This window comes from Anomalospiza imberbis, chromosome 2 (assembly GCF_031753505.1).
Source record: "Anomalospiza imberbis isolate Cuckoo-Finch-1a 21T00152 chromosome 2, ASM3175350v1, whole genome shotgun sequence".
Taxonomy (NCBI): Eukaryota; Metazoa; Chordata; class Aves; order Passeriformes; family Viduidae; genus Anomalospiza; species Anomalospiza imberbis.
Genome location: NC_089682.1, coordinates 82286123 through 82309735, shown reverse-complemented (window position 1 = coordinate 82309735; position 23613 = coordinate 82286123). Strand labels below are relative to the sequence as shown.

General features: G+C 38.0%; 1 protein-coding gene and 1 long non-coding RNA gene across 2 annotated transcripts in view; one reads left to right on the top strand and one right to left on the bottom strand.

Moving 5' to 3' along the window:
• Nucleotides 1–23613, bottom strand: part of FREM2 (FRAS1 related extracellular matrix 2) — a 115602-nt gene that overhangs the window by 3388 nt on the left and 88601 nt on the right. The window contains exons 13-22 of the mRNA XM_068182066.1: nt 22601–22759; nt 21406–21709; nt 19356–19487; nt 18427–18758; nt 8831–9023; nt 6467–6571; nt 5232–5359; nt 5011–5145; nt 559–685; nt 175–362 (exon numbers count right to left, since the gene is read on the bottom strand). Of these exons, the coding sequence (XP_068038167.1) occupies nt 175–362; nt 559–685; nt 5011–5145; nt 5232–5359; nt 6467–6571; nt 8831–9023; nt 18427–18758; nt 19356–19487; nt 21406–21709; nt 22601–22759 (1803 nt within the window). The remainder of the gene's footprint in view (nt 1–174; nt 363–558; nt 686–5010; nt 5146–5231; nt 5360–6466; nt 6572–8830; nt 9024–18426; nt 18759–19355; nt 19488–21405; nt 21710–22600; nt 22760–23613) is intronic.
• LOC137469386 (uncharacterized) lies at nt 18499–22727 on the top strand. The gene is made up of 3 exons (XR_010996472.1): nt 18499–18633; nt 22073–22150; nt 22591–22727. It is a non-coding gene; the product is annotated as an uncharacterized lncRNA (long non-coding RNA).

Sequence of the window (23613 nt, the reverse complement as noted above, 5' to 3'; positions counted from 1 at the left end):
GGAGGGAAAAAGCACGATACTGCCTCCATCAGTTCATGTTAACCTGGAGCTCGAGTCAAAAATTTGGTGGTGTTGAGAACATTTTAAAGAACAATTGGGTTTTGGATAAAAGACAAGTTAGAAAAAAAAAATAAAATACATATCTATGCATCCTTCCAGAATTAGAGCACTTACCACAATCTTAAACCTGTACAGAAGGGATGGAGAATCAGCAAGGCACCCATATTCAGTGTTGGATGGATTATATTTGGGTACATATCCATCAGCTCCTGTGCACAGGAAGACCTTCTCGATGCTACAGTAGAAGGAATCACCCAAATTCTGCACTGGATCCACCATCACTCGACCATATATGACATCCCCTGCAAACAGTGCACACAGTTCAAATCCACTTAGACTGGAACATTTAGCACAGCTCTGAGGCTGAGCTAATAAAGCCTTGTCAAGAAGCTCAGTGTAACAAGCACAAAACCCTTACTCCTGTCTTGTTTTGACAGAAACAGGATCCTGATAGTATGGAACACAAATTAAATGTGCATGAACTATGCACAGTTATACCTTCTGAGAAAGCAACGTCACTTTCTTGCCCAAAGCCCATCGAGCCATCAGACAGCCAGAGCGTCTTTTTGGAGAGCAGGAACATCTGGGTGTTCAAGCTGAACTCAGCAGCCACTGGGTCACTGACCTAAAACCACAAAAGCATAAGGCTCTTCAATAAGACTCTTTAATGAAAAAAACATAGCATGATCTTAAACTCCTTAACTGTTAAAACAAAGCATGATCTTCTCCCAAGGTACATTACTTACCAGCTCTGCACATCATATGCAATAGTACAGTTTAATCAAAATATCTCCTGGTACTAGACATATATTGCTATGTGTTTTATATGCAAACAACCTTTGGATTATCTGCCTCTGTGATATTTTATGTATTCTAAATTTGTTTCTAAGTATTCTAAGTATTCTAAGTTTGTTTCTTCCAACCACACTTTTCCAAATCCCAGCTAAGGAGGTGTCCAGGGCAACTTATGTGTGGGAGTTATATGAGTAAAATTTTTCCTTCAAAAACTAGTTTCTGACTTTTCACAGCCATTTTGTATATCCCATTTTCATTCTTACACACAAGTCCCACCTCTGCTTCTGATCCTCTGTCAATATTTGAAAGCACACATTGCTGAAGATTTATTTGCAAGTATCAGTTCTTCTAATGTGCTGCAGGATATATGAGATCATGCATGCAAAAATGCACCAAACCATTTGAACAACTTTTATGTTACTATTTATCTTTTTTATGCTAGTATTTCTCTTTATATATTTGGCACACTTATCTATGGTTCTTCCTTGATTACATGAAAAGTACAAAATTAATCAATACTATCAGCACCACTTTTTCATGGGACCATAAAACAAGAAAGAAGGCAAACTATAAAGCGACATGGCATAATAAAAGGGAAATTATACAGTGAATAGTAGAACTAGGGGAGCCTAAAGTTCAAAAAGATGCAAGTACCTGAGGAAATAATGTGGAAGACGCATATATCCGGAAAAAAAAAGAAAAAAGAAAAAATAACAAGGGGACACTAAAATAATTAAAAAAAGCTAGCATATATATGCACATTTATGTATATATATGTATAAGTGTGTGGACAGGAAGGAAAGAAAACAACAAAGAAAACATTATTTCTGGCTCATGGACAAGGGTCCATTTCACAATAGAATCCCAAAACTATCAAAGCAACAGGATCTGGCAAGAAGAATGTACAGCTCAAACCTTTTTATAAATGGAGTGCTACTCTTCAGAAAAAGGAGCCCTACCATCATAGCCTTTGCAAAGAAAAAAAAAAAGGTAAAAAATTCCATTCCCTTGGAATGCTTCTTTGTAAATGCCTGGAGAATGGGCCATTGGGTTGTAGTTCCACAAATATTTGATGAGCACAACTGTTTTCCAGTTGTGTTATTTATGACAATAGTTTCAGTGTAATTACTGTCATGGGCATTTTATATAAGAGTTCTTATAAAACAATCTTATGAGGATCTCCTGGGTGAGAACCTGTCAATTTATTCTGCCTATTTGCCATGTCCATCAACTCTGCATATGGATGATGTGGGGACACTGCAGATCATACATGGGATCAAAGCCCATGTAATACTTGTTACCTCAAGGAACAGAGCACTCTTGAGATTGGTCAATCCCAAGGCAACAAGTATCCTGAGTAGGGAAGGGCTTATGTCAGGAAATACTCCTGCACATTGAAATAAAGGAGATGCTGAAAGGACTGGGATAAAGCAAAGCTTGGAGGTTGAATATTGTTCTTTTTCAGGGAATCCTAGATTAAACTGGTGTTAGTACAATCCTCACTAGAGTTCCAGGCCACCTGCTTCGCTCCTCAGGGGCCATGGAGAGAGGAAAAAGGAGATATGCAGGTGATACATGTTAAAAAAGGAAATGTTGAACCAGCGGGCAAACATCAAATATATTTTCTTCTTGATTCTTAAAATGGTTCCTCACTTGTGACGAGTGAAAACAATTGTGAAGGAAATTAGAAGAAAAAGTTTCCAAGGAAATGAAAAGCCTCATATTAAAAAGCCCAAGAAGGTAATTCAGTATGGAGATAGAGCATTAAGAATTGGGGGACACAAGTCTTGTCCTGCCTCATCATTTTATCATTAGATTTTGCAGTCAAAAGTAATTTTGGTCCAGTTGTCCAGTTGTGACACATACACTCGCTGATTTCAGGGAGTCACAGAGTGGTTTGGGTTGGAGGGCACATTTAAAGATCATCTCACCCAACTTCTCTGCCATGGGCATGGACACCTTCCACTAGACCAGGTTGCTCAGAGCCCCATCCAACCTGGCCTTTAATACAGTCAGGGATGGGGCATTCACAGCTTCTCTGGGTAATCCGGTACAGTGCCTCACTGCCCTCATTGTAAAAAGGGTCTTCTTCTCATCCAATCTAAATATACCCTCTTACTCTCTTTCAGTTTCCCCTTATCCTGTCACTGCAGCCCTTGGTAAAAAGTCTTTCTTTTAAGCCCTGTTTATATGTTGGAAGGCCACAATAAGGTCTTAGCTCTTTCTCTTCTTCAGGCTGAACAATCCCAAATCAGCCTTTCTTCACAGGGGAGGTGTTGCAGCCCTTTGACCGTTTTTCTGGTCCTCCTCTGACCCCCTCTAACAGGTCCATGTGTTTCTAGCACTAGGCACCAGAGGACTGGATGCAGTGGACCTGTGCAAGGTATCAGGTGTTCCCTAGTATATGGACTAGCATCCTTCAGTCTGATCCTCCAGTATTTATTTTCTTATTTGTAAAAGAGTGGATACCAATGCTTATTCAGTTTTGTAGAATGACTAAAAATCTTAGAGGTTAAATGCTCGATACTGCCTACTGAATTTGTGCTATTGTACTGCTGCTTTTTTGGGACTTGCTTTGGGACATGTGTTTCAATCTGTGATCAGATGGAAAAATTATTGTGGGCCACAGAAAGCCCAAGCCCCTTTTACTATGAGTATTGCAAGAAAAAGAGCTGGTCTTGGTTTGAAAATTGTTGGTGATGGGAGTTTAGCTGGCCACAGTCCGTGATGTTGTTGCAAATTTGCACATTATGCATATTTTGAATTGATGTACATGAAACTTCCATATCTAACTTCCACTGTCTTATCTGATATAATAACCCCTACACTGTCCATTTATTTATGCCAAGGCAGTTCTAATTCTTAGGCATAGTTTTTACTTGTAGGCTACTTCCAGGTAAGAGTTAGGTCTCTTCCTAGACTACTTTGCCCATTTTGCAATGATTTTTGCACATCTTTTGACCTTTGAAATATCAACATCTTCTTGTTTATACTAGGATCAGGAGCAAGTTGTGGTTTAGCACTGCTATGGATTGCTTTAGAGTCCCTAAAAGTAGATTAGAAGTGCCAGACAAAGGCTGAAGTGCTGAACTAGTATAAATTCCCCTCACCCATTCCATTCAAACTTCTCCAAAATGTTGAAATGTGGTTAACTCTGAGAAGGCAGGTTTCACATTAGATCATGTATCATCTCTCTTCTTTGCCAGGACTTAATGCCCTTTCAGGAATCATCTGTTCTCCCACAGGTGGCATAAAGCCAAATGAAAGCATAAAGACTGCATACATTCCCTTGTGTACTCTGGCTAAGTCAACAGAAAAGTGATTGTGTACCCCTGACTGATATGGATTTATTCTGTAAGATGATTCAACAGCATAATCTATACAATTAATGAGCATGAAACCACAGCCACACTGTTCCAGTATTAGCTGTATTGGCTCCAAATAACAGAAATTATATAACTTCCTCCTTACACATTCCAAGGTCACAGTAGCCCTTTTGATAACCTGGAAAAGCTGGCAGTTTATGTTCTTGACTATCCAACATGACCCCCAGGTTTTTTTTTTAAACCAATGTTTTCTACAGCAGAATCCATTTCTCCGTAATTTTTTTCCCAGCCACAGAGCTTCACAGCTGGGCTTTGTGAAAGGTATGCTGTTTGCCTGTTACCATATGTTTCCATATGATCCATATTGCTATGGATCAGATTTGTTTTGGTCACTTCTGTGAGTTTTAAAGCTAAGCATTTTACCAGTGTTGCCTATCTACACTTCCCTCTACAGTCAGTGAGAGAAGTTCTATCTTAGGACTGAATTAATCTTCCTCTGGAGATTCCACTTTTAATACCAGAAACCTAACTCTGATTTTGTGTGAGATGAAAACCTTCTGATAATAGTTTTATATTTTTCTAATTGCCTGATAAAACTATCTACTACCAAAGCTAACAGACAAAAAAAAAAATTCCAAATGTTACTATTGCATCACAGTAACTTTCCCCCAAACCAACCTTTATTTAGCAGGAGTATGTGCTCTCCCACCAATTTAGGAATGCCTTGTTTATTAGCAAGAAATTCAGTTTCTAGTACTATAATTACAAGACCAACAAATGGGAATCAAATTAGAAGGGAAACATGACAAAGATGTCATTGGAATGGTACCTGCTGGAATCGGATGTCCAGATCAAAAGTGATGGGCTCTCTAGGATTGCAGATCACTGGTAGGCTGTACTCCTGATGTGGGGCAGTGGTGCAGGCTATCAGCTTCACTGTGTACATTCCAGAATAGTCTCGAACCTGGCCACAGAGAGAGAGGGAGCTGTACCACCAACATCCCAGCTAACAGGCTGGGGCAGTAGAGGACACAGTGAGTGAGGTTTTACCGCAAAGTCTGAAAGGAAGCTCCATTGCTGGACTGGCAGGTTGTAGGTTGGCTCACTTCGGATGAGGCTGAGGCTAAAAGTGAGGCCCGGGTGGTCAGCTGACATAACCATGGAAGTTAGAGATGAAGCTAGAAGCATGCCAAAGAGACAGATTTGTCACCTTTAGTGTTTCATTGCAAACTCTCAGAGCCTGAAAAACATTCTCAATGATTCATAAACCATAATGTCATAGCTGATGTTAATACCTTCACAGGGCACTGGGTTTTATTAACTGAAACTAAAATAAATTACAGCCAGCTCAGATGGGCCTCCTTGATTCTTGTTTAAGTGTCTATTCAGCAGCTGCTTTTGTACACAACGAGAACTGTATGAAGAATAAATTTAAGAAACAGTCAAAACAGTGAGAGTGGAATGGCAGAGATCTATAATCCCTTCTATTTTAAACTCATCTCTGCCTATAGGCAAAACTAAACACACTAGAGGACAGCTGAGAAAAAGTAGAAGCACCATGAAGGAGTTTTATGGGTTAAAAACACCTGAGTTAAACAAGAAGAGATTTCCTATTTTTTTTTGCTCTTCTCACTGTTGTTCAGCAGATTTAATTTAGTTAGATATTCTTTTCCATGGCTGGCATTCATGCTCAGATTTATGTCTATAGACTGTGTCTTACACCTGTAATTACTCTGAATAAAGGCAGTGGGGTTCCAACAGATTAAATTGCAGGAACAGCAATGACTAATTGAATGTCAGTGAGAGTGTCCTATTAACAGAATGATACAATGTTCACAAAATACTTTTTCTTGCTTTCTGAAAAAGGTCTAAATATCCTAGAAAAACTTCAAGTTAGAAAATAAATTTTTAAATTTTAAGTTCTTAGGGAAATGTAAGTAAATAGTAATTATAACTATGGGGTTAAAAACATATATATATAAATTCCTAATGGACACAATGGCCTAGATCTTCATCCTTCATATATCAGGCTCTTGATCCAGAGGAAATATTTGCCTTCCATCAGATTAATGTATATTTCAACAAGTTTGACAATTGAATACAGTCATCAATGAAAAGTAAGAAATCTCAAGCAGAGGAAAAATCTGTATCTGAAGAGCATAGTATCTCAAAAAAGAAAACAATCAGCTATCAGAAGCAGAAATAGGAAAAAAAAAAGAATAGTATCAAATTTGGGAAAGGTGTCTTTATTTCTGTAGTGTTGCTAAAGGGTAGGCTACACTTACCAGGATGGGACATAACAAACAGACCATGAAACCGGGCTTCAGTCTTGAAGTTGACAACCAAGCGTCCCTCTTCACTGATGCGCATGCTGGTCGGGAACAGGGAACCTGCCAGCAAAAACCAATTAACAAGCGTGTTCTGCTTGCAGGTGACAAAGAAATCACACTCCTGTGAAACACCAGAATCACTCTTTCATCTACCCTTGCCATGTCATGTGTTTGGGAGGTGGGGGGACCCTGGTACCTTTTGGGTTGACCCCAGATTCTTCTCAAACAAGAACTTATGCAGCAAGGCTTTGAGATTTTGGGATGTGATGCAGCTTCCAAAGCATACAGGGAACTTCCCTCCAAAACCATGCCTTTACATGTAACCATGGACTCACACAGCTGCTCTAGTTGGCTGAGGAAAATCCACACAGCAGTTTGTGCTTGGGTTCAGGCAGTATGGTCAGCTGCCAGAGGGATCTGCAGTATGAAGACTTTTATTTTCACCAAGTATTCAAGCTGACTCCTACCAATGAAAGCTGCTTCAGAGATGCCCTTTATCAGTGCCTCCGTGCCTACTGTACCAAGGCAGCAACGATCAGCATCAGTTGGAGCAGCTGGTTGTGACTTCCACAGCAATCTGCTCTGGGGTGCTGCAATCAGTGAAACTCCTTCTGACAGGTTTTTCATTGCTGGAAATTTTTGGCATGAATTTGGCACAAAACACAGGCCTTATGTATTCTAATTTCAGACTACAAGATCTTGTTTACACATCAGAAGTGGTTTACTTCTGTAGCTTGCAGCCAAGACCCTTTTTCTCTGGAGTTCTGCAAAGCTTTAGAGTTCAGGCATTTCCTCCAATGCTCCCTTACAAACAGACAGCGATGGACCACCATTCTGCTTGCCAGGAAAAAGAAGGAAACAGGAATGTTCCCCCACGAATGTGCTAGAAATCTAACACACTGGTGTGAATGTATACCACCTATACAAAATCATCTGTATCAATCCTATTTCTTGGTACAATAGAAATAACTATATATTCATGTATGAATTTGGGCTTTAGAAGACCTTGACTGCTTTGCAGTGTTACTTAAAATTTTTGTAGCACAATTATATGAATTGAGAGGTATGGAAAGAAACTGGAAACCAGTTAACCTCACCTTGCCCAGAAAAATAACTCCTGAAAAAATACTACCCAAGTAATACTGGGATATGTTGAGGGCTGTTTTGGACTGGTTGTTTTCAAAGGAAACCGAAAATGTTCAGCACCTCCAAAGATGTGGCCATTGGCTTCTTAAACAGAGAAATAAAAAAAAAATTAAAGATGGGAAATGGTGGCATAGATGCACCACGTAACTGCTGAGACAGAGGATTAGATTTGGTTGTTATTTGGTGACTAGAACATCACATGATCTGTGACATGTGGCTTATTCTTTAGGCATGGCATGACATGTGCTTCATTCTTCATGCACTGCAGATTCCCCTTGCTGTTCCTCATTTCCTGCTCTTAACATAAGGACAGAAGTGGAATAGCAATGATTTCTGTAGTTCATATACAGAGTTAGCAGAAGCAAAAAGTGATTTTAGGTTCCCAGGAGTCCTGAAATTGTGTTATGTACATAATTGCAGCTATAACCTGTATTCTACTTAGGTTGAGAGAGATGGGAAACACCTGAAATGTAATGCTGGGAAATATTAAGTAAATTTGCATAAAAAGAACAATGCAGCACACAGGCATAACTATATTATTAATCTTGCACATACATCTGCATGTTACTATTTGTAAAAAGTAAATTAACTTTTTAAAAGATAAATTCTGCAGTGATAGATTTTTACTTGTTGACTAGTTATAGTCACAAACATTTACTGAGAGTATTTAACATATTGTAGAATGTCTCAGAATTTACTACTCTCACACAGAGGAAAGCCCCATTATATAGCTCTGTTTCTTTTGAATTCTTCATAACATTTTCAAAATATCAAAGTTTCTGAAACTGGCCATTCATAGTGAGAAAAAAATGGTTTCTCAGAAAAGCTTCTATTATTTTCATTAAAGTGCAAACATCTTGTATGCTAACAGAATTTGGTTACATTATGTACCCTGAAGTTCTGAGTAGATATGTTTTAAATTTTGTACATTTAATTCAAATATAACAATACAATTGTCTTTCTTTGCAGTAAAAGAGCTGACGTCAACTTTACATGATTTTCATAAACACTCCAGCAGACACCCGAGAGTGCTAGGAAATGACAGATTGCAATTGATAATAAATGAAAATATTAAATTTTAGTATTGGAATGATTGAAAAAAAATCCTACTGTGTGCAAACTACACTCTTAGTAACAGAGCATGAGTTCTATGGCAAGAAACACGACACCCACCTTGGAGCTCTGCTTCAGGTGGGCTACCGATCCCATCCTTCCACAGGATGGCAGTGTCATACACAAAAGTCAGCCGGAGCTCTGACTGCAGGTCGAAATGCTGCCAGCCCCCGACACCCACTGGAGAGTGGAAAACATAAGAGACGTACAAAGGGACTCTCAGCGTGACATAGGACTGCACTAGGTTGAGAACCTATAAAAACCAGAATTGTATATTAGGGTTAGTGATCATGAACGGCAGCATTGCACAGGCAAGGCAAATGCAGAAGAAAGGGAAGACAGAACTTGAAATAAATACTGTGACTCAAATTCTCTCTTTTTGTAAATTACAGATGAAGTGCAAAACCATGTTTCAGTGGTTTTCAGCTGAGCTTAGATCCCTTCAAGTTTCATCTTTGTACTTCCAACTGATAAAACATAACCCACTCAATTTTGACTTATCATTTTTGTTCAGGTTTTTTTAGTACATAAACGACATAGCTACAAATTTAGGCTTTAGAAATTTTTCAAATATGCTTTTGCATTTGCTCTATGGTTATGCCTTAACTGACTCTTGCTTACATTCTTGTTACTATCAACTAAGAAACTCTTCTGGAAGATGCTGAAATTGCTCAGATGTCATAGCACAACGGAGTCCTTGGACTCTACTTAGTCATCTCTGGAACTCTTTCTTCCTTTGTGCATGGATAATAGCTAACATGCTGCAGGCAAACACAGAAATCATACTGTTCTTCACTGTCTGGAAGAGCTAAAAATAATATGCAAGCTGATATGGATTTTAAAATAGAGCCTTTATACCTTGTACCAAACAATTGTGCTGTAATTATGAAAGAATTACATATTTTATTTATATATATATATATATATATATATAATGAAAAAAGACAAGAAGAATAGTGTCAGTAAACTGTCACCTCTTACGATAGCTCTTACACAATACACGGATCTAAGCCTATCTGAAGAGATTTTGTGTTTTGGTTACAAATACTTTGTCACTCACATATCTCTGAATGAAATGTGCAATCCAGATCCTTTTAGACCATTTTGGATTTTCTTAGAAATACACGGGAGGAAAAACATTGAGATCATCTCCCAGTGGAAAACTTTCAAAGTCATAAAAGCTGTTGAATTCTGATTTAGTTCCAACAGAAATTCCATATATAAATTTGCACATCTGAACATTTCCCTGATTACCTTACATCCTTCTAAAGACTGTTTTGCACTATTAAAAAGCCCCAGCATTCAAGGACATTTACAAGGAAGCTGGGTTCAACCAGCAGCAAGTCAAGGGGCTGTATGACCATCACCTTACACCTGCTTTACACTTTGAAATGCCTGACAAAACCTTTACTAATATAATGTAACCACAAATTTACTGCTTACATTCACTAAATACTTTGACCTAATTATGGACTCCATTAAGGCAAATGTTCATAGTTGCCACAACTCACCTTCACGTGTCACTCTCCTTGATCTGCATTCAGTGCTAACAAAATGTTTTTTACTTACATAATTTGACTCATTCCATAATACGTGCTAGCATTTAGACAGCAGTCATTTGGAAACACACAGTATCACAGAATCAAAGAATTTCAGGGGTGGAAGGAACCTCAGGAGATCATGCAGTCCAGCCCATGTGCCACCAGGGTCACCTAGAGCAGGTTACACAGGAACATGTCCAGGTGGCTTTTGAATGTCTCCAGAAAGGGAGACTTCATGATCTCACTGGGCAGCCTGTTCCACTGCTCTGCCACCCTCTATATTCTTTCCCATGCTGTGGTGGAATGTTTTTTTGTTTAGTTTATGGCCATTGCTCCTTGTCCTGTCACTGGGCACCACTTAAAACAGTTTGGCACCACTGAAAAATAAAACAGTAACACAGGCTGGTAGATGAGATTCTACAGCTGTAGATTATATTAATGCTTTGTTAGTTTTACATATACAAAATCAAGAACTTCTATTTGGAAAAGCAAAAAAAGTTTGGATGATCAATTAAAGTTAGACAAAAATATTATTATTTAGTACTGTTTAAGTTGCAAGTTTATCTTTGGGATACCTGCATGAGTATTTGAGCAATTATTTTGGACACAGATTCACTAAATTGTTCCAAATAACAACATGATATTCTTACTCCCATTAAAAAAATATAGCAATGATGCAGGTCTCGAATGTCTTATGGTTTGCTTTTGTTTCAGGGGTAATCTTAAAATTTTGTCATTTCCTGGACCAGTATCAAGAACTGAATGAATACATTTGATTGTATAAAAAATGTAGTACTATTGTAAGGTCATCCCAGACAAACTGTGTTGGCTTTTCTCTCTGCCTTTTTGCTCTCTATCTGCGTGCTGTACAGTAAGAATTAGACACTGAAGTCAGAGATCTGAAATTTTGTTTGCTTATAAGGAAGATATACAGTATGTGGAACAGGATTTAATATATGCCCATTATTTTCTTAAATAGAAGCATACATAATGCTTAATGATAAAGTAGAGGACTGGAATATCAAAGTGAGAATTTAATGACCTCGAGGATTAGAATAATAGCAGTGAAATTAAATCTTATAGCTTAAAGTATAAGGTAATAGAAACCAGTCACAGGGATTTCTGTAGAAATGAAAGACATTCATCAGACACAATAGAGGGTAAAGAAATTTTGTTATGTGAGTTGATCACATCATAACTATGACCTTCCTACCCTCTCCATGTGCTATGATCCCAAGATAAACTCAGGAATGGGGTGGAAATTAGAAGCATGCATGCCATTATACAGAGCACTAGTGAGAGCTTATCTGGAACAGCTTTGATCATCCATGCTTGAAAAAGTCTAATTTGCATTGTAGACTTCAGAAAAAGAAATCAACATAATCAGAGGAATGGCAAAACTATCTGATGAGAAGAATCTAAAATAGCAGTGCCTTTGAGCCTGGTACAACAAAGGCTGAGAGGGAGTAAGAATGCTGTCTATATACATCAGGACACTAAGTGCAGAGAAGGGCCACTGATGATGAAAGATAGCGCTGACACGGGAACAAACGGGCATAAGATGGCCATGACAAACACAGCCTAGAAACCTGAAGAGTTTCCAGCCCTTAGTGTGGTGGCACTCCACAAGAATAGTGAGGCTATGAAATCCTGTTAAGTTTTAGATTACGTTTACTAGTGTTGGAACAACATTACATAGACTTAAGGCAGAGGCCTGGATAGGGTGATCCACAAAACTCCTTCTAGCTCAGTACCTTATGACACATCAAGCCAAAAAAAACACCCCTCATTACAAAGCTTTTCTTGGCTTTCAATGTGTCATTGGCTCTTCATGTGTACTTTAAAAGGAATTCCCTAATGATGTTTGTAAGCCAAATGTTAGGGTTTTCTTGCTTCCATTTGATGAGACCATAGTGTTAGAGACATCAGCTTATTTACACTGGTCAAAATCTAGTAGCAGGATCCCTTCTGGGGCAAGTCTGCCAGGAACACTGCTCCTTCGACGTATTACCCTGCTCTGGGGAGAAATCTGAAATCTCTCCATTTCTAGGACTGTAGAATTTAAAAGGTTCTTCCCTTTTAGTAAAACCTGCAAGAGGTGTCTGGGCAGCAGAGCTGCTCACATCAGCCTGGGAATTTATTTGTGTACTCATATGCTTCCATCAGTACTGCTGCCCTTATGTGTGATTCATGGCATGGATGGGAGAGGAAGAACTTCTTGCTAAAAGCTCATTGAGTTTTTATGCACACAAACCCTTCCACAGGCACTCATGGATCTGTAGGTCTGCAGGCAAAACTACAACACTTATAGTTGGAGAATTACTGAATAAATAATTCTCTCTAACAGTAAATTAAAACTTTTAAGAGCCTCTCATTCCTAGAAGGGGGAATCTACTCTTCTGTAGGCAGAAAAGAAAAATCTCTAGACATGGTATATGAGAGGATCTTTTTGATACAGTAAAAATAAAATAAAGAGGAAGATAAAGATACAGTAAAAATAAAATAAAGAACTGCAGAGGAAAGCTATGTCAAAGTAAGCAGGTACTGCCCCACCCCCCAAATGAATCGATGGAATGTGTTACACAGATGGAGGAGTTTGACTTCTCCAGCCCTCCTAATAATGCTGTTTAGACAAACAAGAAAACATTCTTTCCATTGAGTTATCTTTCTTTTCCAGCACTTCATGCAAAGCCTATTGGGAGTAGCCAGCTGTTCATTTTATATCTCATTGTGACACTGATGAAACCAAAAGGGTGACTTAGAGCTGTGTAAGTGTAGGATGAGCTTAACTGCTGTGGAGAGACAGGACAGGTGCATTATGTATCCATGCATCCTATGCACAGGAGGTTTTACCAGTTACACTGACAAAATTACATTCAGTAACATTGATTTTAAACAATAATAAGTGGGTATGAATTTTAGTCTTCTGATACCAGGAGAGAACTACAGACTACAGCTACATCCCAGATGAATTGGGGAAATTGTGTCTCGTACTCCATGACAATGCCAGATATGAAGAACCTGAGAAGACAGAAGACAAATATTGTTCCAAGGAGGGAACAGACTCTTACAGATTATAACTGGAAAAAATTAGATAAAAAATCACCAAACAGTGCACCTCAAAATTCAAGTGTGAGAGAGAAGAACATGATTTATATATTGACCAAAGAAATAGAGCTTCATACTTTTTTGTGTGAGGTAAATTATCACAGATCATAAGGTCTGGTTTAGAATACTGACAATTCCCATTTAAGTCTTAGAAAGTATTAATGGGAGTTTCTATACGTGTTTTTCTTTTCTTCCCCTTTCAGATGCAATCTGTCAAACTTCATTAAGTAAAATACACAATTATTTTGAGAATCTGTCACATAAAAATTTAGAATATTTTCAATAAAAAATATTTTCAATAAAGGGTTTGTGCATGGACTCTGTTCTACATTTATAGCATGCTTTATTTAGTTGGCTTACATTTCCAGAGGGCAGAGCTTGTCAGTGTATGTGTACATTGATAGTACTGATTAAATTAGACATTAGAAATAACACAAGGTTGTGTTTTATTCTGTGTATCTCAATGAAATAGGCTTTACATGAAATTGTATTTTTATTCTCCAAATTACTCTAGGTCTCATTTTCTACTGCATTTACTTGTGATGTCTGTGAATTTGAGTCACTCAAGTTTAACAATGTTATCAATTAACTGTTTACACAATGACAGAATGGCAAAAGTAAAATTTGGCCCTAAGAAGACACTCAGGTAGGTCACAGGAGAAATGCAAAGCAGGTTTGTTTAAAGAAGTCTGAATGGAGAAGAGAATGCAATACATACAGCCTTGAAATGCCAGTCCCTTGAAAAAATGTAACCTCTGACTTTGTTACACAGCTGGCACATTCACTTTATATTTTTTTCTTTACAGCTTACTAAATGCCTGTTTGCAGCTAGAGAAAAAAATGTTTGCCTTTTAGTGAGGTTCCATGTCAAGGGAACGTGTGTTGCAGAATTTTCTTAAACTTGACAGGGATTGCTAAAGTGAATATAAAAATCTGAAAACAGACATTTCAGTATGTTTGAATTTTAAAGCATCTAGTGAGATTTTCAGAATAGGTGAGTTTTCATCTTAAAGTGTGGTTTTGGTAAAACTAGTTCCAATAAAGCTGGAAATATACTGTTTCTGTGTAATAAAATCCCTCTGCAGGCTGCCTCGTATAAGGTGCAGCAGTACATTAGTGATTTTAAAACCTGTTTGCAGACGGGATTTTGAAATGCTCAGTGCCATAACATGTGTAGCATAAATGTGACCTGAACGTATTGGAAGAAAGACCTTTTTAGTTTGGGCCAAAAATAACTGGTTTTTGAAAAGAAAAAAGCGAACTGTTCAGCTATTCTCAATTACCATACTTTCAAGGTATAAAGCTATACATTCAAGTATTTTACTACATGTTCTTCACCTTCTTGTTCCTATAAAAGACTTGATTAATGAGCTGTCATTAATAAAATTAGTTTGAATGGTAATTTCCTTGCTTCCCTATTTCAAGTCTGGCAATGGACTGAAACTATGGAAAGCAACATCCATATATAAATACTTGGCCAGAACCACACAGAAGTCTTCAGATGCCAAACTGCCTGGCTATAGCAAACAATTATAATAGTAGGAAAAGGGACCAAATGATACTTCACACTCCATGAAATAAGTGTAGGCCAGTACTTCAATGTACACTTCATTAAAGTCACTTTCTTGGTTTTCACTGTCTCATTTTTTCACTTCCTTTCCTGAATATCTGTCATTGTTTTAGAATCTGTGTTGGGAGAATGTGAGATGTCTGTAGTACTTGACTCTCACAATGTCCCCATGAAGTAAAGCCCAACCTTTGTCGGAACACTGCCCTCAAACAGGCGAGTTCCCCTTTTTCCAGGCCTATACATATCCAAATGTAGACACTGAGTTTTAGACTGTGACTGCAGGTTCTTCTGAAGAAAACTACTAATCATCAAAGCTGACCTTAACTTTGACAAGGACAGAACTCTGATGCAAATTAATTAGATCAATTTAAAGAGGAGCAGGTCATTAATTTTAAGTAGAAGTTCTTCAAACTGCACATCTAAGTCCATGTTTAGATACATAAATGCCTGGGTTTTCAGTTTTGGACAGACCCCAGGAACAAACCGTCATGCTGTACACTGAGAGGAGTGCTGCATCTAGCTCACACAGGGTTTGCTCATGCACAGAATAATTGAGAAAGAGAGTGGGTCACAATCAAAAGGCCTCAAAGAAAAAAAAAAGAGAAAACTAAGACCTTCTCTGTATGTATTATGACAGTTCATGAGTTCATGGGAACTGGCCAAGACAGCTGCAGCCTTCAGCAAACACTAGGAGCTGTGCCAGAAGAACTGCACCAGCTGCAGGTCTCCTACCTCACTTCTTGATTACTAAAGTTCATCTTCTTCCCCTACCATACCAGGAGCTCCCATGAAGTGAAGGTCCACATCATTTAAGATATTGCCAGTTCTTAGTGTGAAATCTCTCTGTCTCAATCAACATGGCTGTCTTTGTTTGACCATACAGGTACTGGAGAACTAGAATCAAGAAACAAAATTTTGAGCCTAAAGTTCTACCCAAAGTATCTGGTAAATTCAACTTATTAAATTTGCAGCAGTAGCAGGATATGGTAAAAGTATTTTTGTTATTTATCTGTTCTGTCTTTATAATAGAATTTAGGCTTCCTTTGTCTGCTAAAAAAGTGGTGAAAACCATAGCTGCCAGCTTTCCGCTCACAGAAGAGGATTATTAATTGTTCACTGAAGGAGAAAAAAACAACAATGGTGACAACCACAGAGATAGGGCACTGACTGCCTCCCCTCTCAGCTGGAGGGGTCATGTGAAGATAAAGACCAAACCTGGAGAAGAATTAAATGGAGGTGGGGAAAACAGGGAGGGCAGTGAAGCGTATACTGGCTGTGGTGCAATGCTTCACTGCTAAAAGCAATTCAGCTTGATATTTCACTTAACATACTATAACCTTTTTCCATAACCTAGAAGGCACTAAAGGATGACTTCAGCTGCAGTTTCATGGCTCTCACAGCTTATGTTGATCTCTCTCTGCTTTTAAATGAGAGAGCTTACATAAAGTACATAATACTTCTGAAGCCTCAGGAAAGTACAGCTCACTTCTCTGGCCACATTGCCACTTATGCATGTCCGCCAAAACTGAAGACAGAGGTTCTTCCAATTTACTAAAATATTGGAATGGTATTTATTTTCTCCTCTGTTTATATGAACATAGACATAAATAGGTTTTATTTAGATACATATTTGTCTAAAGCAGCTATTCAACCTTTTGTCTGAAGGACACAGAAGTATTTAAAATGGATTCATACTAGGTCTTCCTTCCTTTTCACTGAGGGAGAAGGGGCTTTCATAGTTACAGATGCTTCAAGTTGTGTGTGCTTATGGTTGCTTTGTATGGGAAATAAGAATTTGTGGTTGCATATTGCCTGGGCATAAGGAGATAGTCAAAGTAATGATGAGTCGAAGAGATGAAGAAATGAAATCATTCTAAGAACAGTGAAGACTAGTGTAATTTTTATCTTGTGGGAATGTGTAAGGTTTACATCCCACACTTGGATGCCTTCCCTTTCCCCCTGACAGCTTCATAGATCTCATGGAATGCACCTGTAGGAGGATCTGCTCTCAGCAGAGGCCAAGCCTAAGCAGAGCATGGACAGTGAGCTTCCAACATGAAGGCAGAGACCTTGAAATGGTCTCTGTAACAGACAAGGAACCAGAATGGATGACAAAGCAGTTACATGACATATCCATCAAGGCCTTTGTATCTGAGACAGACAGAAGCTCCATTTTATTCTCGTCTTCTGGTTTAGAGTATATAATCTCTAGTTAAGAGGGGCAGAATGTTAGGAAGTTAAACAAGTGCTAAAGAGTTCCTGGTGCAATTTCTTGTCCAGAAAACTGAGTGTATGATTACTGTGAACGCCCATGGAGTAAGGTGGACTTTAGGCATGTAATTATAACAAAATCAAACAAAAAAAACCCAAAGTTTATCTGATTAGATATGTGCTTTTAGTACTAAATTAGCTCTGTTGTTGCACATGCTTATATACTTCTGTGGCCAATGACACACTTTCCACATCTGCTTTATGCCATTTGGGACTAAAAGAATAAGAATTTGTGTGAATAAGTCTACTGAGGTCTCATAGAAGATGGATCCCTGGCAAAATGTCAAAAGAGCAGAGAAATTATGTCCATTTCACAAAGCAGACTCATTCTTTTCACAGCGGTTCAACAAGGAATGCTAGTGTACCAGGACAGTGAGTTAGCTATGGATAGACTTCTGTGATATGAGTCCTTCTTCCAGCCTGTAGGATTATTCCCCAAATATATTTTTCTGTACATAAACTTCATAGGTACAGCCACTGTACTCCAGAGCCTAAGTGGGATCAGACAGGCTTATATAGTAATTATACAGGGAAGACTCAGGGATTAATTTCACTGTCACTGCTCCAGAAGAAATCCTGCACCCTTTTCTTTCCACATTACTATGGATTTCTAGAAATAATCTCCCAAAGTACACCTGAAGTTCTCTCCAATCTCTTGCTTTTAACCCCCCAACCAGTTTCACAGCTCTGTTCTTCAACCATTCCATATTGGCAGCTTTTTTTACTCCTGAACTAGTAATTTTCTGCTGGGTAATGTGAGAGCACTGTGCTGTCTGCACTGATGGGTAGTCTTACCCAGTGAACAAGAGATCAGCAAAGCAAAGCTGCTGGTAGGACACTGCAGTCCTTTGTTGTCAGCCAGAAGCCCCTCCACAATTTTTTAAAACTGGTTTTCAAGGTATAGCACAACACATATTAATTAGCCCAGTGTTATCTATGTGCTAAAAACAATTCTTCAAAAGGCTTACATTTTAAGAAAAGACTAAATTGGCTCATTATACAGTAAAAAAGGGATTGGTTTGCCCAAAAATACCCCAGAACTGTACTGGGTGAAAATCATAAAAAATTTCATTCAGAACAAATGATTCTCTTATTTCTCCTAGCACAGATATATTATAAGGGAAATATTTTATTACAAGAATACAGTACAAAATCAAGTTCCATACCTGTCCATCTGTGCCAATGGTGCCTCCACAATCTGTGAGGAGCTCGGACATGTCATAGTAGCTAATGAACTCCCACAAGCAGGCTTCCAGGTTCAGGTTGCGGTAGAAGCGCAAGGTATTGAAGCCTCTAATTGTTGGGCTGTACTGATAGGGAATGGTCTCTCCAATCACATCTGGATTCTTGGTAGCATCAGTTAAAAAACCATGGTGGGTTTTTACTTCTGTGTAATCCAACAGGTTGGAGCACTTATGGTTTCCAACTCTAGTTCCATCAGGGCTAAGTGTCAGCTCAAAGTTGGAGAGCTCTCTTGTAGAAATAACAGGCAGCATGCCTAAAAACATTAATTTATAGTACTATCACTACATGTCAGTTGTCAGACCTCCTTAATTTAGCCAGACTTTGTCAAACACTAAGCATGTTTGCAGTGCTTTTGTATTTTGTGCTTACACCAATTACTGTCCTTTAGAATTCAAAGGAAGTTGATATGGTAAGTATGTATGAGAATTTTACCCACAATAACTGTCTGTATACTATGAAAAGACAAAATATTTCTAAACATATTAATATTTAAAAATATTAGTATACAACATATTATTAAATAAAAAATACTGTGAATAGTAATTAAACTGAGTATTTCTATGCACTTCAAGGGAGTTTTACAAAGCTTAGGTCTAGCCCAATTTATGTAAATTATGCAGTTAATCTGAAAATGCTATTCTTCACATTGAAGGCTATGTATCAATACAGTATCTTATGGATCTTGTTGCAAACTGCACTTATTAATTCATAATTAGTCATTTTTCTTTGGTCCTACTGTTAAAAGATTATGTTATTAACTTGTCTATTAAAAATAACCTGACCAATAAAATAGCTCAAATAACAGCATATTGTATAAGTTCTCCTAACTCCACAGCTGATTTTCTCATACCATCAATATGTGGCATTGTGACTGTCAGTTTGATGAGGTTGGCATAGTCAGGATCTTCTGGGCCAGTGTAGCGCAGTTTGGCAGAGAATGGCTCTGCTCCAACTACTCCTGATATACGAGGCTGACAAAGACCTAATGGAAAAAAGAGAAAGCAACCTTACTTTATGTCCATAGGAAACAATCTATACTTTTCTTTCCACTATTTAAGATGTACTTTTCTTCCATAGTACAGATATCCAAAACAAGAAAAATTTTCATCAATGACAGGTAAATATTTTGAGAAGTATTTTCCAGAGGTTTCAACAGGAATTTACACAGAAGAGGATTCAAATAGAAATGATTACTTGATCAATCGGATCACATTTTCAGAAAAAGGAGATGATATTGCATCGGTGTCTTTTCAGTTGCATGTTTCAACCTTACTTGCAAAGCCAGTGCCAAGTGCCACACTTTATTACAGAGGTCTTCAGAGGCATATGTTTTAATTCCTCCCACCATCCTAAGTTTTATAGAAGATGCCTGACCAGGCATCTGGTCAGTTGGTTCAGTTGGTTTTGTCACTGGACTGGAGTATGCAGTGATATGCCCTCACAGAAATTCATGAGTCTCCTGATCCACCAGTAACAAAAGTGTAGTTAGAAAGATTGTGTCACAGGATGTGTAGAAATATTCTACTTAGAACAGAGCCAGCTCCAAAGCTGGATCGAGTTGCTTAAGGCCTTGTTAATCTGAATTTTGGATTTCTCCAAGAAAGGAGAATGTGTAACTTATTTTGATAATCCTTTCTAGTGTAAGTTCCATGTGTTCCAGTATTAGTCCAAGTTTGTAGGACCAGAAAATTAGGTTTGTAATCATATGATCTGAGATATATGCAACTCTTTGTTGCATAGTTCAATGCAGTAGTGTCTGCATTCTGGTCACTTTGTCATGTGAGGCCAAAAGATTACAAGGTACTCTAAAGTAAGAAACAAGAAAATGTGGAAAATCAAAACAGTTCTCTTTGCCCATTTCTGTGGGATTTCAAGAAAAGAGGAGGCAAGGCCCTCTTCTTGGAGAGCTTATTGGCTCTGGAGGAGCCGATCTTGCTCAACATCTCCAAGTAGGAAACTTCTTTCAGGACAAAACAAAATTTATTTTCTCTACATGACAGCTTATTGGTAGGTTGGTTTGGTTGGTGGTTTTATTTTTTTTTCCTCAAATGCAAATAACATTGCTAAAGAGACTAAATACTTTTAAATTTTTTTTTTTGCACAATCTGAATTTCTTTTGAGAGTTCAGTCTATGCATTGGAGGTCAGGCATCTTCAAAGTGGAAAATATTCAGGATTTTTGCAGGTTGCTTTGATCATTGCACTTCTTTCCTTCCACATCACAAGTTAGCTCAGGCACTGGAAGTAATTTATGCATGACAACTCAGTCCTGAGCCTCAGCTAATTAGCTCTGCTAATTTTTCAAGTGTAATCCAAATAATGCATTATTACAACAACAAAGCCAGTCTGTTTCATATAACAAGAAGGATGAATAATTATGAATGCTTTGACCAGGGTAAAATTTTGTCCATGCCCTGTTATTGGGCCTAGTTTCTTTAGTTTTTAATCAAAGAAGAAATCAATTTTCAGGTGTGCAGTGAGGGCTGAATGCCAAATGAGGTTGTGCTTCTGGCTAGGCTTTCATATGCCACTTCCATGTGGATTCTCCAATGTCTAATAGGAGCTGAGACTGTACTTCATCATTACTGTGGTTTAATTCAAAAGTCAACAGAAACCAGGTTTCACTAATTCCATTGCCTGTTATATATTGTTCTCATGAACATACAAATTTGCTATGTGGATTATTATTTAAAGATGTCGAGAATTAGGAGAGAAGAAAAACTTTTTCTTTATACAATGGTTTGCTGTGTCAACACAGTTTTTGCACCACCTCTACAAACAGCAGAAGAAAAACTGACACGGTAATTTTAAAACACCTGATCATGTAACCAGGTTTTGTTAGGACTGAATTTGGGATCTGAAAGAGACCTGTGAATCTTGCAGTAGGTGATGATGTCTTACCTTCTGATGTGCTTACAGTGACAATAGGGCTCATAAGCTCAAGACCCTCATTCCCATCTGAATTCACAGCCCGAGCTGCACACTGGACACGAGAACCGGCTTGAAAGTAAATGGAGTCGAGTGTAATCATCTTAGAGGAAGTGAAGAAGGTGTCAAAGTCAACCTCCTTCATGGGGCTGGTCACACCATCAGGGCCAGTGGGGGCACTTACAAGCCACCGGTACCGTGTCAGAGTATTATTGATGTTCTCACTGGCACATATAGAACCAGTCTTGTCAAAGTCTTCGTACTTAGGATTACAAGCCTGCAGAACAAGGCAGATGTGTTAAGAATTTGCTTCACAGCAAAGGAATTTTAAGTCATCAAGAGTCACAAAACTCAACAACACGGAACTGACAATCCCACTAAATCTCATAAGAAATCACCTTATTTTGACAGCAATGTATTTAGCGCTGCTAGGGTAGATTAAAGGGTGTATCTAAGTATGCTTACTGAAATAAAATATATTATTTTAAATTGATTTATAGGTGAAAATATGGCATAGTTATGAAGACATAAACTACACTCCCATGTACTACTTTAATTTTAACTTCTCCCTTTGATCTAATTCTGCAAATACACTTTGCATTTAAAGATTTATTTTCTTTGATTCTTTTTTATTTAGAAGAACCATTCAACTTGTGACATTCCTGTGCAAAATGAATGTGTGAAAAACAAATTGAAGATGGACAAAACATTCTTCAAGGTATATGAATATTTATGTAAACTTGAAAAACTACTAGTGAAAAAAATGAAAGAAGCCTGTACTCCTTCAGCCCTCATTTTACAGTCCATGGCACTCATTGAAAACAATAGCTCCTCTGTTATCTTCAGTAATATTAACTCTACAAATAAAGGCAGGATAATGCAGGAAATACTAAGGTCATACAATTACAGACACAGTGTGAGTATCAACATCAAACTATTCTTAGTGAGGAACAAATGAAACATCTTTCTTTCTATGCTTTTTCTCCTCCTGAAAACGAATTTATTATCCAGACAAATTAGATTAGCTCTAAGGATAATTCTAGCTTGAACTAATATGTATAACTAATATGTGTGACTCATCACCATATGGGTTGATACTGGGTGTGTAAAATCCACTGAACAAAATCCATATACTGATTTTGTTCTGTTTTTCCACAGAGATACTCACTGTGATACAGATGACAGGATAGCCAGCAATGGGACTGGCTCTGTCTTTGGCTTTAGAAGTATCATCATATATCAATAGAGATGCAACTTGAGGGACAGAGGGAAAGGTGACATCTGCCATGCTGTTCATTTCTTCGATGTAAACAATGGCCTTGGCTGTCTGACAATGAAAAAGATAGAAACAGTCTCTGTGAAAATTTAAATAAACAAGGTGGACCTCAATCAGAGTATGTCTAGCCTTCGAAACATTGTTCCAAAACAAGTTCTAAAACCTCAACTGGATGAGCTATTGAGAAAGGTTTGAGGCACTGGAAGTACACTGCAGAGTGCAAAAGGAAGAGCTAAAATAAAATTTTAAGATCCCAGAAATGAAATTTAAAGATCCCAGATCTTTAACTTTGTCTTCCAGCTTTTTTGTTATCACTTCAGTATTCTGGTAGAACCCCCTATGTGCACTGTATGCTTTAATACCTGGTGGAAATGGGGTGTTTGTCATCAGCAAAGGCTATGTCTCTTCTGTCTGGCTGTCTGGAGTCAGACTATACATTGTGTGACACTGATGAAGCAGACAGGGATTTTATGTCATTTTATGCCGAATCAGAGGATTATACTGTTTGAAAAGTATGCAAGATACCATGCTAAATAACAAGAATGTGTGGCTATTTCATCTTACACAATAAGAATAATATTAACATGGTTTTGACAGCAGAAGTCATATTTCACCTGAAATAATTCTTTTTACAACACAGAGGTTGCATTTCCAGAGAGTGTTTCTGAGAGGACATCAGTTTCTAAGACTGATTAAATGAGAAGAATGTGTCTGGTATGATACCCTGAACACTTCAGTCTTTCATTGACTCTGTGGCCCCATCAACATCATTGCCTTGATAATAAACTGTTTTGTTTAGGTGTTACCGTGACAGCTGCGGTGGCCTTTTGTCTTTTAATATACAAGCCAAGATGGTGTGAATAAATCTTAAAAGAAGAGTAAAATGATGAGCCAGAAGTAAGTAA